Genomic DNA, 11,432 nt, shown 5'->3' on the forward strand with positions numbered 1-11,432 from the left:
TATTGTTATCTATTCCAGCCGCATGTGGCTGAGGTATATGGTGATGTAGTAATGCTTCAGATTGTCCGCCGTACAGGGGAGATGCTGCCGAAATTTCTTCGGACAGGGATTCCTCCGGAGCGTGTCATCTACACCTTGACTAAACAGGCACTTGAAATTGCTGGTCCAATCCATAATAGTATGTGAAGTAGCCAGAATCAGATGCGGAGAATAAAAAGGGATTTCCTGCCCCACCAAAAGCTAAATGATCATCTTGTAACTTGTAAACTATGTTAACGTTCAAATCAATGTATGAACTCGTAACTTACGACATTTTAGTCAAAGCCTCTACATTAGTGTCCATTACTGAATAATTGATAGGTGGCTTCTCAGAATGCCACTACTACTACCTGTCATTTTCTGACAACTATTGCAATTTTGACAAAGACCAAACTGAAAGGATGTTAAGAGCTAGTAATCATTCAAAAGCTTATGTAGACTCATAATTCATCAACAGCAAAGCACTCTCCGCTAAGAGAAAGCAAGCCAAAGCCAACAGTAGCTTCATTCTGATAAGAAAAAACGTACAGCAAATGGCAGAAAGCAAAAAATAAATCACATTCAGTATTCACTATGTATATTTATTGCAATTAAAAACAGCGAAAATGTAGCACCGGAAGATCAGCAATTGATCTTGAGACTAACCACAACTTGAGCATATATTATGGCTCTCCGCCAAGCTCCTTGCGAAGATTATCATATGGATAAACTTTGGGTGCCTGGAGAATGCAAAACTAACATGAGCAAGATGTTTCAACACAGCTAAGCTAAACTTAAAGATACAAACAGGCAATTCCAAGGTCAGAAAAGTATAAAGGTCGAATCTGCAAAATTTTAGCAAATCAACATAAACAAAGAGAGAAGAAACTGAAACCAACATGAGACTATTCGCTCAGCTTTCATTCTAGTTATAGGCGCACTGTTAACCAATAAATATTTAACTGTAAAAGCAATATCCAGTGTGCCAATGATAACACAAAAATCATGATACTTTAATGTCAGAGTGATTCTTTTAAGTTCTCAAATTCAATTATATTGAAATCATTCAAATACTAATTTCCAAATTAAGCAAAGTGAGCAGAAAAAGAAGCCTCAACTGAACCAAACACCAAATCCATTTACAATTTGTTTTTTTTCCTTCTTTTTTTGATAAATACACCTCTTGCCAAAAAAAATCATTATACTTTGGAATGAGCTTGTCGTATATCGTCAAAATACCAATGTTTGACACATATGTAGTGGGGTAATTTTCAACTGTCCATCATACAGAATTAACATCCCTGGTTATACTCCTAACAGGAAGTTCTTATTAGTTTATAATTCCAGCATCCACTGAACCTTAGTACTTTACTGATACAGTTTGATGAACAAGGAGCAAGATAGTAATGTTTGGTAGCATTATGAGACTTGTGGAACTTCTGAAATTAATATGCTGATCCTCGTACAGGATAGAAGTGGACAAAAAATCAGGTTGTATTGCTTGTATAACAGACATATGACCTAGAATAAGAAATGTGGGTGTCACAAAAATGACATTTGGTTGGATAGAATGGTGGTGTTAGCCTAAGAAAATAAGAAATATAACTAAATACATTTGAAAGATCCTAAATCTTCCAAGTTAAAGAACTTTGTTAGGCAAGCAATAAAAGTATCTATGTCGATGGAGTTTATAGTTAGGGTGGTGGAGCCCAAAGAGCATGTTATTGAAGTGAGAATACACCCGGACATACGGATAAGATTTGAAATTTGGTCTAATATTGGAAGGCTACAACCTTCTTAGGAAAATTGCTTGAAATAAACCATGCTTGCAGTATATGAATGGTGATTTGGTGGAAAACAATGTAGAGATTAGATTGTCACACATATCATTCACATGTCTTATTTTTTCAAGTAAATGCACTGTGCACTAAAGATGGCCCTGCTCCCACTCACACCTTCCATGACAACTATGGTAAATTCCACCATGCTCACATTAATCTGCACAAGTTAACAAGGTGGAAATGAAGTAATGAGACAGCATCCTTATATAGGCTTTAGATAAAAAGTGAATGGGAATGCACTCCAAAATTTGAGTCCTCACTAACAGATCAAAGAAACAATATTTTTTTTAAAAAAAAAAACTTACTGATGTGGTAATGTAACTCCAACCTATAGTGTCACTAGGAGAAAGTTTCTAAAATCAACACCAGAAATCTTATATTGACTAATATGTGGTCCTATATAGAGAAGCTAGAAGAGATTCCTAACCATCTCATCTGCACAAGGATGTCACATGTATAGATATCATGTTTTGTGTCTGTGCCACCAAAAATAAGGAAAACAACTGAAAAACATTCATGAGAGGGTCAATCATCTTGCTAGAGTATTCATCAAACAACACAATTAACTCGTTCTATGAACAAGGTCTTGCAACAATAGCCCCAATTCCAAAGGCGCAATTTTGCTCATTTTAATGTCTTTGAGGTGAGAGTTATGGAGATTGAAAGATTTAAAGAGAATTTATATAAGAAGAGAATATAGAAATAGTTGAACTTGGCATTCATTTGAGTTGATGGTAGAATTTAAAGCAAGAATTGGTGGACTGATTTTGAAAAGATAGAGAACTAGGATTTGGTGTTGTTTCGAGATTTAGTGTTATTGAGGGCTGCCTGCAAACCCAGTCTTGGAACACTTGCAGGGGAGTTTCTCAGAGTTTGTAGCATTAAGTTTTTGTTAGAACGGGTGTTTTGATGTGTTGTCAAATAAGTTTAACATTAGACCTTGTGTGTGTTTTAATCTATATGCCTAAGCGTGCAGGGACTTAGGAAAACATACAAGTATCCGATGGTAGAAGACATTGGCGAGCGAGAAGAATGACATGGAAAAGAAGCCAACGAGCTCGGTGCATCCGAAGAGTTGCAGAAGAGTACTCTGGCGGGATGAGAAGGGCGCAAGGGAGGGAGCCAAAAGGCCTCAATGCATCCAAGGAGCGAGATGCCGGAAGAACGACAAGTCCAGACAACTACATGTTCAATCGATCGAGAATCATCCATGTGATCGAAGAAGGTGAAGTCAGTAGGAAACCGGAAGAACTTCAGGTGACTGGATATCGTCGCTACATTTGCAGGAGTCATTGTCAAAATAGATCAAAATGGCCCCGCCAAGCAATCAAAGAGCCTCCGATCGACCAAAAGGGTCTAAGTTATCAAGAATCGTTGATAAAGCTTGAGAACAAGTCAACATCGTCCAAGCGACAACGAAGATGTCACGTCAGCACAACAGTCAGAATGAGATGAAGGCTATAAATATGACTGAAGCTCAAAGAACAACGACAACACACTCTGGAATTAATTCTGTTTTATTTTATTTACTCTTGTGCTTAACCGTTATAAGAGGTTTCTCTGCCTTTGGATCGTTTCCGAAGAGGAGAAGATAGTGGAGCCTTCATAGTGCTTGGACTAACAACACGAGGGTAGTAACCAAGTATTTTCTCATGTCCTCTTTCTTTTATCTGGTTATTTTATTTTTAATGTGTGTCCTTGCTAAATTGTTAGCAAGAGAAATAGTGTTATTTTTTTAAAATTTGCACATCACTATTCACTCCTCCCCTCTAGCGATCCAAACCACTTCTATTGCACCAACAATTGATATCAAAGTCAAACCACTTAGAAGAACTAGCACTAAGCAACTAAAATGGATACCAAAGTCAAATCACTTAGAAGAACTAGCACTAAGCAACTAAAATGGGAGGAATGGCTGGATCAAGCATCCATCTACAGAAGTTCGAGGGTGAATTCACAATATGAATAAAGAAAATGGAGATATTTTTTAAAACCAATGTCGAGATTATGTTATGCATTAAATATGATTTTGAGGTACCTAGGAATGAAGATAGAGAAGACCTATAGGAACATAAATGGACCAAAAAGTAAGAGTAAGAGTTCATATCTAATAGTAAGGCCAAATTTCATTTGCTACGTGTTTTACCAGTGTAGGAACTTAACTGGATCGCACACCTACAACTTTGCCAAAGATCTTTGGGAAAAATTCCTAGAATTTTATGAAGGCACTTTAAAGGTAAAGTTGGTAAGGCGTGATCTCCTAAGAAGTCAACTCAATAACTTTCAACTAGAAAAAAGGGGAAAAGTAGCATAACTACATGCCAAGGTAAAGGAGATTCTCACCAGTCTCAACAATCTCGGAGAAACTGTCTTAAAAAATCAAGACACCCTCATATATGCGTTAAATGTCTTCCCGAGAACTCAAGAGTTGATATCAATAGTAGACTCCTACCACATTTTTAAGAATCTCGAGGAAACTAGTTTAGAAGATTTCTTTTCTACAATAAAATTACACAAGTCTAGATGTGCAAACAGAGCAAGTTAGATTCAGAGTCTTCAATAAATGTTGATGAACAAGCATACTTGGTTCGAAAAATAAGTAAATATTTTCAGACCAACAATTTTGATAGGAAACAAGCAACCAAATTGCTAAGGAAAAAGCAAAAGAGAAAGGTAAGATGCTTCAACTGTGATGAGGATTACATCAAAGACAACTACCCCAAGCTCAAGAAAAAGGGAAAAGGTAAAGCGAAGCTCAAGGACAGAATGGTAAAAGCAACACCTCATCTTAAGAGGATTCAAAGACCGAGTATATAGCTAGTCTTGCACTAATGATAACTCATTAAGAAGAAGAGTAAGAAAACTCAAGCAAAGAAAGCAATAGTGTAGGAGGAGCCTCAACCTACAAATCCGACATGGTAAGTGAGGTACGTAATCTACCCTCAGATCAATTATACGATGCTATTAAAATGCTTTATAGTTCATTATGCAAACTAAGAACAAAGCATGTAGAATTGAAAAAGATAAAAATTGAATTAGAAAATAGATTAGAAAATTCATGCTATATGGAAGAATTTGAAAAAGTTAAGGATGAAAATACAAAATTAAAAGAACAAATAGAAACACAAAAATTGAAAATTGAAAAATCTTCCATTGGGCCAAATAATTTGAATATGATGTTATAGAATCAAAGAACAAAATTTAGTCAAGGGTATGGAGGACCAAAATGTAACTTTAGATATCCTAATGGTTAATTTAGAAAAGTACCAAAATTTTTATTCCAAAAAAATATTTGGTAAATCCCGTAGGCATAAATTTATTTTGGATACCTAAATATGTTTTGATGACTTAGAAAATTTTAGAATAGTCAACTATAGAAAAAAAATTTAATAAATGATTCACTCGTTATGCATGATTAAAAATAAATATTTTATTTCGGCACATTCTGTTGAAAATTTTGAAATTATTTTTCTTGAAAAATATGAAATGTGTTCTATCAGTCGCCAAAATTTTATGATTTTTCAATGCTTAGAAAATTTTCTTTTTGTTTTTTGAAAAATAAGTATATTGAAATTAGAAAATTAATGAAAAATAATTTTTGATTAAAATTAATTTTATGATAGAATATATTGAGTTTTTCACTTCATAATTTTTTTTCTATGTAATTCCGACATTTTTACTGAATTATCAATCAATGGAGACATTTTAAGTTTTTTTTTCAAACCCCATTTTTGTTCTTGTCAAAAGAGGGAGAAATTAAGCATAAATGCAAGGCATTGGAAATATTCGACTTATTTTCATTATGCCAATTTATTTACATAATGCTTATTTTATTTCAAGTTACCCTAACTTAAATTTAATTTGACGAACATCAAAAAGGAGAGAATGTTAGAACCCCTAGTGGTGTTTTGATATGTTATCAAAGAAGTTTAACATTAGGCCTTGTTGTGTTTTAATTTGTATATCTAAGTGTGTAGGGACTTAGGAAAACATACAAATACCCGATGGCAGAAGACTCAAGCGAATGACACAGAAAATGAGCCGACGGGCTTAGGTGCATCTGAGGTATGAGGAACTACAGAAGAGTACTCCGATGGAACGAAAAGGACGCACAAGAGCGAGTTAGAAGGTTTGGTGCATCTGAAGGTGAATTCCAAAAAAACTACATATTTAGGCGACTTGGGAAGGTGAATTCAGTAAATGGTTAAGTGTAAGGTTGACCAGTTCTGGGTGGTCGGAAGAACTCCAAGCGACCCGCATGTCGTTGCCACGTTAGCAGGAACTGTTGTTGAAACTGATCAGAACGACAATGTCAACAAATCTCAAGGTGATCGGAGAGCCTCGGTTGATCGGAAGAAGCTAGGTTATCCAAAGTTGTTATCGAGCCGTTGTCGAAGTTGATAAAGCCTAAGGATACGTTAGCATCATCCAAGCGACCAGAGAGGATTCAGTCGACCAGAGATGTCACGTCAACACAACAGTCAAAACAAGATGAAGGCTATAAATAGGACCGAAGCTCAAAGAACAACGACAACACACTCTCGAATTGTTTTATTTACTCTAGTACTTAGCCGTTGTAAGAGGCTTCTTCGCCTCCGGGTTGTTTTTGAAGAGGAGAAGATAGTGGAGCCTTTATAGTTCTTGGACTAACAACCCCAGAGTTGTAACCAAGTAATTTCTCGCATCCTATTTCTTTTATGTGTTTATTTTGACTTTAATGTGTGTGTCTCCTTGCTAAATTGTTGGCAAGAGAAATAGTATTTTTTTAAAAAAAAAATCTTGCGGATCTCTATTCACCCCTCCCCTCTAGCAATCTGAACCGCTTCCGCCACACTAATAGTTTTGTCAAAGTAAAAACCCACTAGCTTCTAACAAGTGGCAAGTTTATCAAGAAATGTTGAGATCAATTGTGTCCCGGGTGGGGCACTTTCTGATGGGTTGTTCCTAGGACAAGTAATATGAAGAGAAGATACAGAGAACATGTTGCAGGTTGGAGATTTGTTGATGCAAGTGAGCAGTAGCAGAAGATAGACTTACATACTTTACAAGAATATGAGACATCACATGGGCATCACTGCAAGCAATGGGCCAAAGGGGAACAAGGAAATTAACACTTTCACGAGAGTGACATCGATGAAGAACAAATGATTAACTAGGTTAGGTAACATCGAACCTGGGACAACCAGCCCGGTCCACAGAAGTTTCCTACAAGCCGCCAGCATAAATCGGGAAGCGCTCACAGTGTGCGGCCCAAAAGCCCACATCCCTTGGTTGCGAGCCTCATTTGAAGTAAAAATCCCTACAAATATGTCGTAGCTGGGAATCGAAGCATGGGTGCCCGGGTGACAACTGGACGCCCTTCCACTACACCATAATTCCGGAGGCACGTGGTGCAATAAATAATGCACGGTCACAAATATTTTTGGCTTTGACTAGATGATAGCTTAGTCACCCAAAATGTTATATGCAGGCAATTAGCTAACCGCTTAAATAATAAACCATAGTTACAATATTAAACTGTATTCCATGGTAATTCCGAGTAGCAGTCCTATTACCAACACAATTATAACAATGATGAAATAAACGAACAAGTTAGTCCAAAGCAATAACCATCCAAACAACTAATAAAAAGACAGCGGATTTATCCAAAAATAAGCATAGTGATCATGTCTCAGCCTAGAAGAACGGTGACGCTAATCATACCAATCATGATAGTCTAACACAAAGGCTCAGCACACAATTTTATGCTTCATACTCATCAAGAAATAGACGCTTATGACGGTAGCTTTGAATGGAAGAGAAGCAAGAGTACTCACGAAGGGGATCGTGGACGCCTTGTCATTCCAAACAGCCAGCAAACCTAGCGACACGAAGAAACTCAACCCGCCGCATAACCATGCCAATGCTTCATACTGATCAATTTGTTTCAAAATCAAAAGCATTCAACATCTCTAGAACGACAACAAACGAGAATAATTCCAATCTTAGCAGGTTCGATTGCACCTTCCCGATGTGGGGGGCGATCCGATCTACGCAGGGCTCCGGGTACGCACTACCGTTGTCCCAGACCAGCTCGTCGTGAGTGGGAAGCTGCAAAACCACGATTTCACAAAACCTGGATAAAATGAGTTGGGGAGAAAATCAATAGAATAAGAAAGGGGGGACAGGAAGACGAGCTTACGGGCTTATCGGGGACGATGTGTTTGCCGACGGGTAGACCCATGCCGGCTCGAGTACGGAAGGCGGAGGCGGCGGATCGGGCAGCGACGCCGTTGCTGCCCAAGATGCGGGACGCCACGCCGCTCAATTTCCCAGCCATCTCCCTTTCTCAGTTTCTCTCGATCGATTGATCGATCACTGTGACGCATAAAACTGTGAAGTCTCAAACTAGGGCGTCATTGTGTTGGGTTGGGTCCATTAGCCTAATTCCCCAAACGGGCCCAATGAAGAGCCCAGTGGTGGCAATTGGACTGAACCAATGCCGGTCCAACTTGGCTCGTATGACAGATATTTAACGACGCACGACTGCCAACGAGGATCACGGCAAGTTCCACGGCGAATTAACTATCTTCCCCACCTCAACTATCCTTTACTGTCTGTCAAAACCCGTGACTCTTTCTTTGTCTACGTGTGCCTCCACGTGAACCAGATCTGACCGTTGCCTGCCATCATTTGTTCTCTTCCCCACCTCAACTGGGATTAGCTGTCATTCCCAAGCTCTACCTCCAATGTTCTTCCACCTAATTCCCTACTATACTGTTGGCTAGCTCCTCCCATGACCGTTGCAGATCTTGCCTAGCTTCCTTTTTCACGCAATTATTATAAATCCTAATACGTGCATTCAAAAGCAAGATGATAAAGTTTTTTTTTTTTACCATGATTTATGTTCTTCCTTTTTTGGATAGCGTATTGTGGTCTGCATGTTGTTGTCTCTGCTCGTTGAGTCGTCTTATTCCAACTCACAACCGTTGAACCGATACTGACACTTACGTACAGTGTACATATAAGATTCAGAGGCCTTACAGTATTCCTTGTTTTTATAGACTTCCTTCCTCCTCCTCCTCCTCCTCTCTTCTTCTTTCTTCACCATTGATGGTCATGGAAGCTCTCCGTCCGGTACTCTTCCTATGTTCGATCAGCTTGACGATGCTTGGCATGGTTCAGGGGAGTACATATAATGGTGGTCGAGTTGGTTATGATGGGTGCGAGGCCAATGCGACGAGGTCTCACGGCCACAAGGACTGGTTCAAGCCGAGGAACCAGCAGACGATCGTGGTGGATGCCAACGGCTCCGGAGACTTCCTGTCGGTGCAGGACGCGGTGGACTCTGTCCCGGAGAACAATATCAAGCGGGTCATAATCCACATCCACGCCGGCTGCTACATGTAAGCTAGCTGCACGGAGACAATATAATATACTTTATGTACGATGGGTCGCAATAAATTAATTGAAAAAAAAATACAGAGAGAAGGTGACGGTGCCGGCGACGAAGCCGTACATCACGTTCCTCGGCGCCGGCCGCGAAGCGACGGTGATCGAGTGGCACGACCGCGCCAGCGACCGCGGCCCCAACGGCCAACAGCTTCGGACATATAACACCGCCTCCGTGACGGTTTTTGCTAATTATTTCCGAGCCAGAAACATCAGCTTCAAGGTGCGTGCGTAATTAACTCATCTTTATCACACCGATGGTTTTTATTCAATTTATTCGATATATATAAAGAATTAATGAAAATGCAGAATACAGCGCCGGCGCCGCAGCCCGGCATGGAAGGATGGCAAGCGGCGGCGTTCCGGATCTCCGGCGACAAAGCGTACTTCTTCGGGTGCGGCTTCTACGGTGCGCAGGACACGCTGTGCGACGACGCCGGCCGGCACTACTTCAAGGACTGTTACATCGAGGGCTCCATCGACTTCATCTTCGGGAACGGCCGGTCCATGTACAAGGTATATATTATTATAAATATATAACAATACGGTCCGGTCTGAATATTTTGAACCGCTCAGGGTTGTCAGATTCACTCGATCGCGAACCGGTTCGGGTCGATCGCGGCGCACGGCCGGAGCAGCCCGTGCGAGCGGACCGGGTTCGCGTTCGTCAAGTGCAGGGTGACGGGCACGGGGATGCTGTACGTGGGGCGGGCGATGGGGCAGTACTCGCGCATCGTCTACGCCTACACCTACTTCGATGACGTGGTGGCGGCCGGCGGCTGGGACGACTGGGACGACAACAGCAACAAGAACAAGTAAGGAAGAAATTCATTCACCGTTAGTTAATTTTCGCGAGAGCTGGCCATCTGCACTCGGTCGTCATAGGCCTGTTGCATGCTCCCTCGTAGGACGGCGTTCTTCGGGGTGTACAGATGCTACGGCCCGGGTTCGGCGGCGGTTCGAGGGGTTTCCTGGGCGAGAGACCTGGATTACGAGATGGCTCGGCCGTTCATCAAGAAGAGCTTTGTCAACGGGAAGCACTGGCTTGGGCCTTCAGATCCCTGAGAGATTAATGTTTGTTAGTATCTATGTATACTTAATTTGAGACTGACTAAAGGTAGAGTTAGCTAGGGATTGATGGCGTGCATGGTAGTGATTAATTGTTTATTTTTTTTTAAAAAAAACGCATATTGATAGAATAAGTTTTGGAACTAATTAATTCTTAATCTCTTGATAAGTTTCAGCGTTCATTCTTTCACTTGCTAAAGTCTTAATGAAGGAAAATTTGATTAAGAAGTGGATTGGCCAAAGATTTAAGGCAAGTTTTCACACTCATTTTATTATATATTTTATTATATGTGATCCTGTCCGAAATCTGAGTCAGAGGGACAATCGGATGAAGTGGATAGAATGTTGACCAATGACCAGGTCGCCCCAATCCCTAGTACCCCATACTCGAGACAGATCTAACGAATATATAAGTAACAGACTAATAATATAATAATGAAATGCATATAGAATATGAACGAAGAACGTACCCTGGCTCAGGGGGGCGTCCTCAGATGGGACGATGCTCGAGTGGTCATGACCCAAAAGAACAGATGACTCTGACCTGACTAGAGAGCTGGATTTGACGAAACAGAACCAGGCGTGATGGCATGAAATCGGAAGGCGGCATGTAGACCAGGACGACCTAACGACGACACAGGACGGGATACGACATTGGCAGGCAGGCTGGGATATGACATCGGCACGCAGGCTAGGATATGATATCGGTGCGCAGGCAGGGATATATGAACAGTATGAAACCAGAGTAGGAGACACAAAGTCGAAGCGGGAACAAATGGTATAAAGCCAGAGCGGAATAAAGACGACAGACTGGTCTAGGTGTGTATCGGATGCTGAATCGACTTCGGACATGTACGATAAGATGGATCAAAGGTCGACTGCGACCATGGGGGTAGATTGTAAGAGACGGTAAGCATGGGGCGTAGGAGGCAGCGCTGAACGGAGGATGCAATGTCTATTTCCATAGGAGAGGGGTGGAGTGCTTTGTAGGGTGACGAAGGCGGCAATAGGATAGATGGAGAGGGGAGGCAACGCTTTGGCCGGAGACCAGCGGCACGACAGAAGGGGATGACG

The 11,432-nt window shown here is 40.8% G+C and overlaps 2 protein-coding genes across 2 annotated transcripts; one reads left to right on the forward strand and one right to left on the reverse strand.

Moving 5' to 3' along the window:
- Positions 1–433: 433 nt before the first annotated feature.
- On the reverse strand, positions 434–8,233 carry LOC121996739 (NADH dehydrogenase [ubiquinone] 1 beta subcomplex subunit 8, mitochondrial-like). Its single transcript, XM_042550815.1, has 5 exons — positions 8,041–8,233; positions 7,863–7,949; positions 7,676–7,771; positions 685–758; positions 434–548 (listed from the first exon to the last, which is right to left on the reverse strand). Exons 1-4 carry the CDS (start codon positions 8,176–8,178, stop codon positions 702–704), a joined length of 378 nt encoding a protein of 125 aa, XP_042406749.1. The 5' UTR covers positions 8,179–8,233; the 3' UTR covers positions 434–548; positions 685–701.
- A 627-nt stretch (positions 8,234–8,860) lies between these two features.
- On the forward strand, positions 8,861–10,527 carry LOC121994133 (probable pectinesterase 68). The gene is made up of 5 exons (XM_042548281.1): positions 8,861–9,244; positions 9,324–9,513; positions 9,600–9,806; positions 9,867–10,105; positions 10,199–10,527. Exons 1-5 carry the CDS (start codon positions 8,952–8,954, stop codon positions 10,353–10,355), a joined length of 1,086 nt encoding a protein of 361 aa, XP_042404215.1. The 5' UTR covers positions 8,861–8,951; the 3' UTR covers positions 10,356–10,527.
- Positions 10,528–11,432: the final 905 nt, after the last annotated feature.

The sequence above is a fragment of the Zingiber officinale genome, chromosome 6A (genome assembly GCF_018446385.1).
Source record: "Zingiber officinale cultivar Zhangliang chromosome 6A, Zo_v1.1, whole genome shotgun sequence".
Taxonomy (NCBI): domain Eukaryota; kingdom Viridiplantae; phylum Streptophyta; class Magnoliopsida; order Zingiberales; family Zingiberaceae; genus Zingiber; species Zingiber officinale.

What these genes read in the sequence shown, in the direction of transcription:
- LOC121994133 (XM_042548281.1), top strand. Translation starts at nt 8,952, where the DNA reads ATGGTCATGGAAGCTCTCCGTCCGGTACTCTTCCTATGTTCGATCAGC. An exon ending in ATCCACGCCGGCTGCTACAT is followed by an intron (nt 9,245 to 9,323) that starts GTAAGCTAGCTG and finishes AAAAAAATACAG; the next exon opens with AGAGAAGGTGACGGTGCCGG. An exon ending in GACAACAGCAACAAGAACAA is followed by an intron (nt 10,106 to 10,198) that starts GTAAGGAAGAAA and finishes GCTCCCTCGTAG; the next exon opens with GACGGCGTTCTTCGGGGTGT.
- LOC121996739 (XM_042550815.1), bottom strand. Translation starts at nt 8,178, where the DNA reads ATGGCTGGGAAATTGAGCGGCGTGGCGTCCCGCATCTTGGGCAGCAAC. An exon ending in TCGCCCCCCACATCGGGAAG is followed by an intron (nt 7,772 to 7,862) that starts GTGCAATCGAAC and finishes CAAATTGATCAG; the next exon opens with TATGAAGCATTGGCATGGTT. An exon ending in AGGCGTCCACGATCCCCTTC is followed by an intron (nt 759 to 7,675) that starts GTGAGTACTCTT and finishes TGCATTCTCCAG; the next exon opens with GCACCCAAAGTTTATCCATA.